The 14,121-nt window shown below is 51.6% G+C and overlaps 1 protein-coding gene across 1 annotated transcript; it reads right to left on the bottom strand.

The window, feature by feature from the left end:
* Window positions 1–613: 613 nt before the first annotated feature.
* RTN2 (reticulon 2) lies at window positions 614–13,897 on the bottom strand (the record flags this gene model as incomplete). The annotated part of the gene is made up of 10 exons (XM_080702464.1): window positions 13,733–13,897; window positions 11,633–11,677; window positions 10,572–11,048; window positions 10,224–10,475; window positions 3,000–3,207; window positions 2,300–2,438; window positions 2,107–2,176; window positions 1,947–1,993; window positions 963–1,021; window positions 614–695 (listed from the first exon to the last, which is right to left on the bottom strand). The coding sequence occupies exons 1-10, from the start codon at window positions 13,764–13,766 to the stop codon at window positions 614–616; spliced, it is 1,413 nt and encodes a 470-aa protein (XP_080558590.1). The 5' UTR covers window positions 13,767–13,897.
* Between the last annotated feature and the right edge of the window lie 224 nt (window positions 13,898–14,121).

The following is a 14,121-nucleotide window of genomic DNA, read 5'->3' as shown; positions in this document are numbered from 1 at the left end:
GGTTGCCATGGTTTGGCTAGCCCTGGGATGGTGATCTGTCAGCATCTTTCCCTCAACCATTTAATAATCTAAACAGATGATAGGGGGGCTTCTTGCGCAGAGATTGGGAAGGTTCTCCTGGAGTGTCGTTAAGTGCTTTTCAGTGCAGGAAGCTGAAAGCTGGAGGGCGCTCGAAGCACAGGAGGCCTTGGGTTTTCCACAGGAGTCTTTATTACAGTGTAAATCCAAGCTCAGGCCTACCTTGGGCCCCATGCAAAGCCCCTGCATTGGGGCTAGTGGCGTCGAGGAGACAACAACCCCTCACAGCGCCTTCAGCGGCGGGGCACGGAAGTGCAGGGCGGAGCCCTGCCTAGTCTACTACAAATCCCAGCAGGACCCGCGGCCAGGATGCCTTGATTTTGCTGGACTCTGAGAGAAGAGCCTCTTGGGAAATGTAGTCCTGGCGTTATGCCGCTTTGAACTGATTCCCTGGTGGAAGGGATCCTGACACCCACCGGGAAAATCTCGGGCTGGCGGAACTGAATCGGGAGAGGGTGGGGATGTACTGGAGATGGAGCGGGGCAGAGGGCTGCTGGGAGTGGGGACAGGCGTCCTGCGGGCAGAGAGGGCCCTCTCATTCAGCTTTGGCTTTGGATCCGGAGACTGTAGCTGCTGCTGAGGCCAGGGCTCCCGTGCCTGGGATCTTAGCTCTGATCCTGAGGGAGAATCGTTTGGGTCACCAAGTGGAGTGAGAGGTGGCGGGGGCACGGGAGGCTAAGGGAAAGCTGGATGGGGAACTAGCTTAGTACCCAGAGTCAGCCCCTGCCCTCCACCTAATGGCCTGCTGTTGGAATGGCCTCTAGCCCTGCTTTGAGAAGCAGGTATGTGGCCCCAGGAGATTTAGGGGCAAGAAATGCACAAAGAAAAAATTTCCAAAGAAAAAATGCCCCCTCCCTCCCTCCATCTCTTCCTCAAGCCCTTACTTGGCTTTGATGTGGCTCAACTGATTGGTCACCAATCCCACATACTGGTCGATCTGTGCCTGGGGAAAGAGAAGGAATCAGAGAGGTTTTTTTTTTTGTTTTGTTTTTTGTTTTTGTGGGTACTGGGGATGGAAGCCAGGGGCATTCTACCTCCAAGCTATACCCTCAGCCCCCACCCCGTTTTTTTAATTCTTTATTTTGAAACAGGGTCTTACTGAGTTGCAAAGGGCTGAGTTGCTAAGTAGCTGAAGCTGGCCGTGAACCTCCTGTCTCAGAGCCTCCCAGATGCTGGGATTACAAGAGTGCGCCACCATGCTTGGCTCAGAGAGGTTGTTAATTCAGTAGCTGGGGGCTACTTCTTCCCCCACCTCTAAATCTGAAGCTGGAGGAGTCGTCCACCTCTCCACTCTCCCCTCGAATAAAATTCCTTTCTTTCTTTCATTTTTCTTTTTTTCTTTTTTGTGGCACTAGGAGTTTGAACCTAGGGGTTACCTACACTCCACTGGGCTACAGTCCCAACTTTTTTTTTTTTTTCCTTTTGGTGCTGGGGATTGAATCAGGGACATTCCACCTCAGAGCTAAACCTCCAGCCCAATTTTTTTTATTCTTTAATTAGAAACAAGAGTCTCACTAAGTAGCAGAGGGCTTCACTAAGTAGCTAAGGCTGGCCTAGAACCCAGATCCTCCTGTCTGAGCCTCCAGAATACTGAGATTCCTTTTGGCCTGATTCACCAAGATCACAAAGTCAATTAACATTGTGAATCAGGCCAAAAGGAGTCACTTAGGTCAATTCCTCTAGCAGGCCCTCATTGTTTGGCTGTCAGCTGGGCTGAGAAGGGAGTGTTGGTCCATCAGACTGCCCCTGGATAGGATGGATATCAGGCAGTCCTGGCTATGTTAGTGTTCCACGCAATATCTACCCCTCCCAATTTTTTTTTTTTTTTCCTACAGGTGTTGAACCCAGGCAGGGCTCGCCACACTCACCTGGTGCTGCCGATATAGTAGAGGGATGGTAAACAGAGCGATCACGCCTGTGGGTCCAGAGATGGGGGTCAGGAGATTGACAGCTCCATCTGGAGCCCTGTCCCCCGCCAACCTCCACAACGCGCCTCTCCACCCTGCGTTTCTGGCCTCCCTGGCTCACCCAGAATGAGAAGAGTCAAGCCATTGAAGACGGCACCCACGAAGGTCAGGATGTAGAAGAGGAGAGCGAGCTGGGGGTGAGGGTCAGGGTCAGCGGGGCCCACAGGCTGCCGACCTGCCCAGCTGGGCTCCCACCCCCCAGGGGCACCGAGGTGAGTGTGGGGGGACCCAGGAGGACAGGGGGCTTCCGGTACCTTGAGGGAATCCACGAGGTCTTCTACCAGGAAGAAGTGCCGCAGCTGTGTGGCCGTAGAGACCACGCGGGAGGCGATCTGCTGAGACAGACGGTCCGACTGCTCCCGTGTCAGGGTCAGGTCCATGTCCAGGTAGGCCCTGAGGGACGAGGGGGTGTGGCAGTGGCCCAGCGTGTGGGTGGGGCTCAGGCTTGGGGGTGTGGCCGAAAGGAAGGCAAGAAATGGGGGTTAGGGAGGTCAGTTAGGATTGGGGGAAATGTCAGAGGGACCATGTGAAGAGGGCTAGGTCAAAGTCAGGGTCAGGGATCAGAGATTAGGGTTGGGGGGTCAGGGGTCAGAGTTGACTTTTTATGTGGTACTGGGTGTTCTAACTCTGAGCTACAACCTCAATCTTATTTTCTTTTTTATTCTTAAAACAGGGTCTCACAAAGTTGCTGACAGCCTTGCTAATTTGCTGAGGTTGGCCTTGCATTTGCGACCCTCCTGTCTCAGCCTCCCAAGTACTGGGATTACAGGTGTGCGCCACCACACCCGGCTCAGAATTTCCTTAAAGTCAGGGTCAGATTAGAGACTCAGATGTGAAACAGGACGAGTTGGGGTCGGGTCAGGGTGAGAGTTAGGGCCTGACAGAGGGTTGTGGGTCAGGTTTTAGGGTCAGTGCAGGGGGCGGACAGGGACTGGCTGGGGCGGGGATTCTCACTGGAAGGGGTTGGCTCCATCCCCCCGGTGCACAGCCTGCAGCACTTTGCGGTAAACCCTGAGAGAGATGGTGCCGCAGAGCAGCAACAGAGCCGCGTGGGCGGCCACCGACACGATGCTAAAGTGCAGGAGGCAGAGAAGGGAGACCATGAGGCCGGTGAAGACCACTCCCGACGTCCTCGTGTCCTTCCAGTAGAGCAGGTCCGCCACTGTGGAGGGGGAGGCATCAGGCTGGGGCTGGGACCCGGCCTGGCTGTCTTGGGTCCCCACTGCCCATCCCACAGCCGACCGCGCCTCTCAACCGCCCACCCGAGTTCTAACCCAATTTCCAAATTTGGAGAATCCCCTTTTCCGCATACTTTTTCTGCAAAACCCAAGTTAGACACCCAGTTAGTTCTTTAACCTTACACCTGCTCATACAGGTTTTTTTCTTTTCTTTTCTTCTTTCTACCTTTCACGGTATGAGAGATTGAATCCAGGGGCGTTCCAGGTCTGAAATACACCTCCAGCCCTATTTTATTTATTTATACTAGGGATTGAACCCAGGGGTATTCTACCTCTTAGCTATACCCCAGCCCTTTTTATATTTACTTACTTACTTATTTAACTATTTATTTAATTTTTGCGGGTCTGGGGATGGAACCCAGGGGCATTTGACCGATGAGCTGCACCCCCTGCCCTATTTTTTAGTCTTTATTTTGAAACAGGGTCTCACTAAGTTGTGGAGGGCCTCACTAAGTAGCTGAGGCTGTCTGCGAACCGCAATCCTCTGGTGTCAGCCTCCCAAATGCTGAGATTACAAGCGGGCGCCACCACGCCCGGCTTTATTTATTTATTTATACTGGGGATTGAACCCAGGAGCATTTTACCTCCAAGATCAGCCCTATTTTATTCTTATTTATTGATTTATTGATTTATTTTTTGTGGTGCTGGGGATGGAACCCAGAGGCTTTCTATCTTTGGGCTACACTCCCAGACCTATTTTCTATTTTATTTGGAAACAGGGTCTCACTAAGTTGCTGAGAGCCTCACTGAGTAGCTGAGGCTGGCTTCGAACCTGTGTGATCCTCCTGTCTCAGCCTCCCAAGCACTGGGATTACAAGCGTGCAGCACCACGCCCGGCCTTTTATTCTTATTTTGAAGCAGGGTCTTGCTAGGTTGCTGAGTCTCACCACGTTGCTGGCTGATCTTGAACCTGTTGACCTCCTGTTTCAGCCTTCCAAGCACTGGGATTACATGTGTACACCACTATGCCTGGCTCTAATTTTGTTTTTATTATTTATTTACTTTTGTAGTACTAGGGATGGAACCCAGGGGCTTTCTACCTCCAGGCTACACTCCTAGACCTATTTTTATATTTTATTTGGAAGTAAGAGTCTCACTAAGTAGCTGAGGCTGGCACGAACTTGCGATCCTTCTGTCTCAGCCTCCCAAATGCTGGGATTACCAGCATGCACCACCGCACCCGGCAATTTTGTTTTAAGACAGGTTCTCTCTAGGTTGTTCAGGCTGACCTCGAATTTGCAATCCTCCTGCCTCAGCCTCCCAAGTTGCCGAGATCACAGGCATTTAGCACTGCCCCCAGCCCTACCCTTATGTGTAAACACACAAATACATACCCACACTCTTTGGCCATTATTTTTGAAAAATGAAAAACATATTTCTGTAGGAGATATGTCTTGCTCCACTGTCTCTCCTAGTCAACTGAAATAGTTGTGTGTGTGTGTGTGTGTGTGTGTGTGTGTGTGTGTGTGTTGAATCCAGGGGCATTCTGCCTCTAAGCTATAACCCCAGCCCTTTTATTTTAAAATTTTAAAGTTTTTACTTTTTGTTTCAAAACAAGGTCTCAAGGGTTGCTCATTATATTGCTGAGGCTGGCCTTGAACCTTTGATCCTCCTGTCTCAGCCTCCCAAATTCTGGATTACAGGTGCACAGTTACTATTGAAATAGTTCTTAATTCATTCTCTTTTTTTTCCCCCCCCTTGGTACTGAGGATTGAACTCAGGGGCTTACAAACCCCCAGCTACACTCCCAGCCCAATTTTATTTTTTGTTTTGAAACAGGGTCTTACTAAATTGCAGAGGGCCTCACGAGCTTGCTAGGACTGACCACAAACCTGCCATCCTCCTGTCTCAGCCTCCTAAATACTGGGATTCCCAACATGTGCCATCATGCCTGGCTTAATCCATTCTTTTTAAGAGTCATGTGATATCCTCTGGTGTGGCTACCCCATCTTTTTTTTTTTTTTCACCCTGTACTGGGGATGAAACCCAGGAGCATTTTACCTGAGCTACACCCCTAGCCTTAGTTTTCTTTCTTCCTTCCTTCCTTTCTTCCTTCCTTTCTTTCTTTTTTCCTTCCTTCTTTTCCTTTCCTTTCCTTTCCTTTATTGCGGCACTGGGGATGGAACGCAGGGGCATTCTACCTCCGAGCTACACTCCCAGTCCCAGTTTTTATTCTTTATTTTGAAACAGGATCTCACAAAGTCGCAGAGGACCTCACTAAGTAGCTGAGGCTAGCCGTGAACCTGGATTCCCGAATGCTGGGATTACAAGTGTGTGCCACCATGCCCAGCTTGCCCCATCATTTTATTTCACTCTTTACTTATCTCTGGGTCCTAAATTTTGTTCCTAACCCCTCCCCCACCAAACAGTGTGGTAAGCAACATCCTACAGATAGTCTTACCTCCTGGAGCTTCTATTTCTAAGTAGGAATCCCAGGAGTGAAATTGCTGCTTGGACTGGTTGTTATTTATTTTTTCAGTACTGGGGATAGAACCTAGGGGCATTCTACCTCCGAGCTACACCCAGACCTATTTTTTTTAATCATTATTAGTCTTTATTTTGAAACAGGATCTCACTGAGTTGCAAAGGGCCTCACTAATTAGCTGAGGCTGTCTTCTAACTGCAATCCTATCGTCTCAGCCTCCCAAAAGCTGAGATTACATATTTCTTTTTTTTTTTTTTTTGGGGTACTGGGGATGGAACCCAGGGAACTTCTATCTCTGGGTTACACTCCCAGACCTATTTTATATTTTATTTGGAAACAGGGTCTCTTAAACCAGGCGAGGCTGGCTTCAAACCTGTGCGATCCTCCTGCCTCAGCCTCCCAAGCGCTGGGATTACAAGCATGCGCCACCACGCCCGTCTTATTTCTTTTTCTTTCTCTCTTTTTGTGGTACTGGGGATGGAACTCAGGGGCCTTTTACCTCTGGGCTGCACCTATAGATCTATTTTGTATTTTATTTTGAAACAGGGTCTCGCTAAGTTCCTGAGAGCCTCACCAAATAGCTGAGGCTGGCTTCGAACCTGCGCGATCCTCCTGTCTCTGCCTCCCAAGTGCGGGGATTACAAGCGTGCGCCACCACGCCTGGGCCATGTTTATTTCTAAAGGTCATAAATTTTGTCAGATGCTTATAACAACACTAACAATTCTTATCTTCAGGAGCAATCTAAGAGTGATCTTTTTCCAACATCCTGCCCTGAGATGGGTGATGTTGATTTTCATTTTTGCCAACAAGACGGTGTGTAGAGATTACTCTCTTGAGAGCCTTACTGGCACATTTTTCTATTGTACTGGGAATTGAACCCAACAAGGACATTCTACCTCTCAGCTACACTCCCAGCCCTATTTTATTTATTACTATTATTATTATTATTTTGTGTAGGAGGTACTTGGGACAAAACCCAGGGACCTTCTTCTTCCTGGCTACACCCTCAGACCTATTTTATCTTTTATTTGGAAACAGGGTCTTGCTATGTTGCTGAAAGCCTAAATCTCTGAGGCTGGCTTTGAACCGGCAATCCTCCTGTCCTGGCCTTCCAAGTACTGGGTTACAAGTGTGCACCACCTCGTCTGACTTGTTTACTTTCTTCTTATTTATTTATTCATTTATTTTGCAGTACTGGGGATGGAACCCAAGGCCATTCTACTTCCAAGCTACACCACCAGCCCTATTATTTATTCTTTATTTTGAAAGAGAGGCTCACTAAATTGCTGAGTCTGGCTGTGAATTTTGTAATCCTCCTGCCTCAGCCTCCCAATTACTGGGATTATAAGCATGTACCACCATGCCTGGCTCTGTTTTTTATTATTTATTTATTTGTGGTGTTAGGGATGGAACCCAGGGACATTCTACCTCCGAGCTACACCCCCAGCCCTATTTTTTATTCCTTATTTTGAAACAGGGTGTCACTGAGTTGCAAAGGGCATCACTAAGTAGTAGCTGAGACTGGCCTTGAACTGCGATCCTCCAGTCTCAGCCTCCCAAATGCTGGGATTACAAGCGTGCGCCACCACGCCGGGCTATTTTTTATATTGAAACAAGGTTTTGCTAAATTGCTAAGGCTGGCCTGGAACCTGTGATCCTCCTGTCTCAGACTCCCAAGTATTGAGATTACAGGTAAGCACCACCTTACCATGCTCCTTTTAAAACCCTAAGTGTGAGAGTGTGTGTGTGTGTGTGTGTGTGTGTGTGTGTGTTGCTGGGCATTGAACCCAGAGGCATTCTACCTCAGAGCTTCCCCTCCAGACCCGTTTTTTATTCTTTATTTTGAAACAGGGTCTCACTAAATTGCTAAGGGCCTCACTAAGCAGCTGAGGCTGGCCTGGAACCTGCCGTCCTCTGGTCTCAGCTTCCCAAGTACTGGGATTACAAGCGTGCGCCACCACTCCTGGCTCCTAACTCAATTTCTGACCCCTTTCAGGGCCCCTAAACTCACCCTCCAAGCCCAACTTGTGCCCTATCAGTGACCTCCAGACCCTGAGTCCTAACCAGAGCCCTCCAGACCCCATCATTTCATCACGTCCATCTAAACTATCAGTTCTCCCAATAATCCTGTCCTGGTTCCTTCCAGACCCTCCCATCTCCCCTCCAAAGAAACCGATCCGTCCCACCCACCGATCCTCCGGAGTCTCACCCTCTCACTCCTGTATCCTCCCAATGCACCTCCTCCCACGTACCCCTAAATAGGGGCAGCCCACCTCTCTCTCCAATGCAGGGCCCTCGGGGCAGGCTCCCCCAAGGAGATGCCAGCGGGTGGGGGAGGGGCCGGGTCGCCCGAGGCGGGGGCTAAGTTTAGGCACGCTGGGGGGAGGGGGCCTCCCCGCAGCTGTGCTGGCGCGTCCAGCCCTGAGTGACAGCGCTGCCTGGGCCCGAGGCTGGGGGAGGGGATCTCTCTGTTCCCAGGCCCCAAAGCCCTGGCTTGGGGATAACAGACCCCAAGTTCCGTCCACAGCCTCCCTAGACGCCCCCTCAAGCCCCCCAGCCCCAGGAAGCCGCACTGGTGAAACCAAGGCCAAGAGGAAACAGGCTCCGGATTGGAGGAGGATAAAGGCAAATCCGGACCCCGTTCTGCTGCCCCCCCCAGCCCCAGTCCCAGGCCAGCCGGCAAGCCCACCTTTACTCCCCATCTCGGCTCGGAGGGAGAGGCCGCGGACGCCGCTGCTTCTCGGGGGAGCTGGCTTCTCGGTGAAACCCACAGGAGCTGGAGAGGGGCGGGGCCCCTTTGTGCCCCGCCAATGGCTGTCCATAGAGGTGGGGACAAGTCCAAAACTAGAACTCTTGAAAACAGCCAAGAACAGCGAGGTCTACAACTAACCCAATGGCTGACCCAGGCTGGAGGCAGAGCGTATTTCAAAGTAAGGCTGAGTCTATTTGTAACTGGCCAGTAGCTATGGTAAGGGAGGAGAGCTCTTATTTATTTATTTATCTATCTATCTATTTATTTATTTTGCGGTACTGAACCCAGGGACATTCTACCTCTAAGCTACACCCCCAGCCCTATTTTATTCTTTATTTTGAAACAAGGTCTCATTAAGTTGAGAAGGGTCTCACAAAGTAGCTGAGGCTGGCCGGGAACCTGCTATCTCAGCCTCCCAAGTACTGGGCTTCAAGCATGCGCCACCATTCCCAAGGGAGAAGAGCTTTTATTTATTTATTTATTTATTTATTTATTTACTTATTTATTTTATATATTTGCGGCACTGAGGATTAAACCCAGGGGCATTCTACCTCAAAGCTACACCTCCATCTCTATTTCTCATTCTTTATTTTAATTAATTAATTAATTTTTTTTTTTTTTTTGGTGGTACTGGGGTTCCTGGAAGCCCTTCTATCTCCGGGCTACACTCCCACACCTATTTTTACATTTTTATTTGTAAACAGGGTCTCCTAAGCCAGCGCGCGCGAGGCTGGCTTCGAACCTGCACGATCCTCCTGTCTCAGCCTCCCAAGCGCGGGGATTACAAGCCTGCGCCACCACGCCCGGCGCTCATTCTTTATTTTAAAACAGGGTCTCCCCGAGTTGCAAAGGGCCTCACTAAGTAGCTGAGGCTGACATCGAACCTACGATCTTCCTGTCCTGGGATTATAAGTATGAACCACCACACCAAACTGGAATAGGGTTGTTAAAAGTTGTAGCACTGAATTATAAAAACCCTGGCCACATCTAGGGGAGCCTTGTATTATTTCAGATATTTGGCCTGTCCACAGATAGCATGTAGAGGAAATGCGCCAAAAGAGAAATAATTAATTTTTAGCAATCATCTGGTCCTAATGCTTTAAGGAGGGCAAACTATTTTTTTTTTCCCCCATTGGGTTACGGGGGATGGCATCCAGGGGCATTCTACCTCCGAGTTACACCCCCAGCCCTAGTTTTTAATCTTTTTTATTTTTGAAACAGGGTCTCACTGAGTGCAAAGGGCCTGGCTAAGTAACTAAGGCTGTCCAACAAGCTAGATCCTCTGGTCTCCGCCTCCCGAATGCTGGGATTACAAGCGTGCGCCACCACGCCCGGCCAAACTTCTTGATTGATTGAGGAACTGTATAGGAAAAGCCAATGGTAATCTCAGATGATGAGAAATTTTGCTGAAGGGCCGAGTTGATAATGTCTAGCCAATAGCAATACCTCTTTCTTTCTCCACAGTCAGTCCTCTGCGGAGAGGACAGAGGACACTGGTCCCTGTCCAGGTTGGTTTCTTTAAATTCCAATCCTCCAACCCTTTACCGATGGAATACCTGCACCCACACTGGGTTTTGTTTGTTTTTGTTTTTTGGAGTAAGAGGGAAGGTGGTTTGACCCTCTGAGCTACACTCCTTTTTATTTTGAACCACGGTCTTGCTAAGTTGCTGAAGCTGTCCTTAAACCTGTGATCCTCTAGTCTCAGCCTCCCAAGTACTGTGATTATTGACGGGTGCCATCATGCCTGGCCCAGGCTGCTTACCCAGAAGGTGTGATTCTAGTGTGAATTCTGATTGGTCTGTGCTATCGAGGTACTGTCCCGTGATTGGCTCATGCTCCGGTCCCCACAGCTCTTCCTCCTCGTCCAGCGAGGGCTCATCAGGCCCAGAGTTCGAATCTTGGGATCCAGGTGGGGACAGGATTCCAGCCTGGAGTGTTCCAGTGCCAGGGCTGGGCTGGGGAGTCAACACCTCGGGTGATGAGGACTGCACAAGTTGGAGTTGTAAGTCCAGTTCTGCCACAATAGAGAAAGCCGTGAGCTTCCTCCTTCGAGATGCCCTGAGACTACCCACCCCTCGTGGCTCTGGTCACAGCACCTCAGCCATCTCACCTTCCACAGCCTCTCCTGCCTCCAATCCCTCGGGTGTGGGTTCCTCGTCCTCCAGCGGGGTGGAGCTGCTCGTGGCAGAGTCCTCCCCGGACCCTGCTCCCCTGGCAGCCCAGCCCAGCTGGTCCAGCCTTAGCTTCAGGTCTTCCGGCGGTCGCTCAGCTGGAGGGGCCGCGTCAGGGTCACCACGGCGCCCAGGCTCCGGGGACTGGCTCAGGCTGGGGATGCTCTCCAGGCTGTCTCCCAGGCCTGGCTGAGGGGGTGGGTCTCGGGGTTCTGAGGCTGAGCGGCCCTGGGGTCTGGGGCGGCGGGCAGCTGAATCCCTTCGGCCCCCGGAGCCCACTACGCCATCGAAGGCGATGTAGGAGAAGGTCAGCTCCCGGGGGGTGCCCCAGTCCTGCGAAGTGGTCTCCTCGTCCTCGTCTTCAGAGAATTCCCGGGCTGTATGCAGCTCCCGAAAATCCGAGTCCTCGTTCCCTCCTGCAGTGCACAAAGGAGGGCCATGAGCTTCTCTGTGCAGAACCCTGATGGATCTAAGCAGGGCATGGTGGCGCACGCTTGTAATCCCCACACTTGGGAGGCTGAGACAGGAGGATCACGCAGGTTCAAAGCCAGCCTCAGCTACTTAGTGAGGCTCTTAGCAACCTAGTGAGACCCTGTTTCCAAATAAAATATATTTATTTATTTATTTATTTTTATTTATTTATTTTTTTTGGTGGTACTGGGGTTCCTGGAAGCCCTTCTACTCTGGGCTACACTCCCAGACCTATTTTTATACTTTTTTATTTGGAAACAGAGTCTCTTAAGCCAGTGCGGCTGGCTTCGAACCTGCGCGATCCTCCTGTCTCCGCCTCCCAAGCGCGGGGATTACAAGCGTGCGCCACCACGCCCGGCAAATAAAATATATTAAAAAAAAAAAAAAAGGTCTGGGAGTATAGCCCGGAGGTAGAAAGCCCCTGGGTTCCACCCCCAGTACCACCAAAAAAAAAAAAAAAAAAAAAGAACCTGACGGATCTAGCCGTGAACCCCTTCAAGTGCCTCTGTTACGTCTCCCCTGTGCTTACCTTCTGTGGAATCAGGTGTAGAGGAGGCCGTAGATGGAGCTTCTTCTGCAAGGGGGAAAGAATCAAAAGCTCTCAGATGCTTTAGACTGACTCACAGAAGTGTGCCAGTCCTGGAATTGTGCATAGTTCAAACTAAGGAATCTTAGCGTATTTGAATCATAGCCAGGGTGGTGGCACATTCTTGTAATCCCAGTACTTGGAAAGCTGAGACAGGAAGTTGCAGGTTCAAGGACAGCCTCAGCAAGTAGTGAAACTCTCATCAACCTAGGAAGACCCTGTTTCAAAATAAAATTTAAAAAAATATATATAGGACTGGGGGTATAGCTCAGAGGTAGAATGCCCCTGGGCTCAATCCCCAGTTACACGCGTGCGCCCAAACACACACACACACACACACACACAGAATATTTGAATCATGGGACCATTAGGACATTCTGAATATAGACTAAGACCTTATAAAGCCGTAGTGTCACTACCATCAGAAGCTCAGAGTCTTAGAAGTTATAACTAGGAACCTTACTCTTAGAGCCTTCAAAGGGATCTTGGGAGGTTTCAATTCTTTCAACAACCATTTTCTGAGCACCTACTATGTGCCAAGTACTGTTCTAGGTCCTGGGAGTACAACTCTGGACAAAACCTCTGCCCTCAATATGGTTTATACCCAATGAGAGAGACAATAAGCTATATTGTGCGGTATCTTAATAAGTATGGAGAGAAAAATAAAGCAGAATAAGGGTAGAGAAAGGAAAGTGATGCTGTTTCAGACAGCGTGTCCAGAAGCCTTCTTTAATCAGATGACATTTGGTCAGAGACCTGAATAAAGTGGGAAGCCGTGTGGCCTCCCAGGCAGAGGGGAAGCCAGTGCAAGTCCCCCGAGGCAGGCCCTCCGCTTGGTTGGCATCTGTGAGGAATAGAAGTTGTGCAGGTCTGCCGGGCGTGGTGGCGCACGCTTGTAATCCCCGCGCTTGGGAGGCAGAGACAGGAGGATCGCGCAGGTTCCAAGCCAGCCGCGCGCGCTGGCTTAGGAGACCCTGTTTCCAAATAAAAATGTAAAAATAGGTCTGGGAGTGTAGTCCGGAGATAGAAGGGCTTCCAGGAACCCCAGTACCACCAAAAAAAAAAAAATAAAATAAAATAAAAAAATAAATAAATAAAAAGTTGTGCAGGTGTGACCAGACCGAATTCCTACGTGGAATGGAGTGGGAGATAAGGGCAGGAGAGTGGAAGGAGGAGAAGCTAAAGCACTGAAATCGCCGATCCTTAGAATCCTGGACATTCAAAACATGCAAGTGGCTAGATGTGAGAGTGTTGCCATCTCTAGCTGTCTGAACCACACTGCGTGGGACAGAGGATGGTAAACACGGTCTGCTAGAGCCTTGGACTCAGAGATGGAACTAGGAGGATCAAACGAGGCGTTTTCCATCGGGAATCCAGCCCCTCTTAGCCAGCTTGGGAATCTGCACACAGATGCTCAACACAGTTTGGAAATTGGGGCCGGACACCTCCTGCCCCCACACTGTCTTCTCAGCTGGGGAATCAGAGGTCTGGAGCGGAGTGGGTCTTCCCTAGGATTACCACGAATGAGTGGAAAAGCCCGCTAAAGACCCAGAAGTCCTGGCGCCAACCCAGGGATGGCTATTCTCTGAGGACAGGGGATTGGACAATTTGGGTGAGGCTGAGGATAGGATGCCTCTTGGGTAGAAGGATGGGTGACGGGGAGTCAGACCCTTCTCCATGGCTTCTGGCTCTACCCTCTTCATACCAACCCCTTCCCGCCAGCTGCGGCCAGCACCAGGGCCCAGGGACAGCTCCCCGCGCGCCTCCCCATCCCCAGGCTGGGCGGGGCGACACATCCCGGCGCCCAGCGCGCCCCCGGCCAGGCCAGCGATCTCAGTGCCCCCACCTCCGCCCAGTCTCACCCAGGGCCCCCAGGCCAGGCTGCCCCCGCCGCCGAGCTCGCGGGGGGAGGGGAGAGCTTCCTTTGTCTCCTTCGCCTCCTCCCCCCACCCCGGCTCTCCTGCGGCCAGGCGTGGGAGCACACCGGGAGGACCCCACTCGGGCCTCCGGACCCACAGCAGGCCCCAGCCTCGCTCTACTCACTGCAGTGGGCGAAGACCGGCAGGACCTGCCCCATGGCCCCCCCCGGGCCTGCATCGGGACCCCAGCCCACTCCGGCCGCGCCGCCCTGGGCCCGGGGCCGCGGGCGCTCATCTCCACCGCGCCCAAGCCGCCGCGGCCATCCCCGCCGCCGCCTCCGACTCCCGGGCTGCCCCAGCAGCCGCCGCCGCCGCCGCCGCCGCCCTCTGCTCCGCTCGGCGCGGGCGGGCGGGGCAGCCGCGGGGAAGGCACTGCAGCGCGGGGCCGGGGGCGGGGTCTGAGGGCGGCGAGGGGCGGGGCAAACGAGGGCGGGGCGGGGCCTCCTTACTAGACGGGCGGGTCTTGATGGAATGAAACCAGTCTTAGGGGAGGGGCCTAGGCGGGAGCGGGCT

The sequence above is a fragment of the Muscardinus avellanarius genome (genome assembly GCF_963383645.1).
Source record: "Muscardinus avellanarius genome assembly, chromosome: 10".
NCBI classification, from domain to species: domain Eukaryota; kingdom Metazoa; phylum Chordata; class Mammalia; order Rodentia; family Gliridae; genus Muscardinus; species Muscardinus avellanarius.
This window is presented reverse-complemented; position numbering and strand designations above follow the sequence as displayed.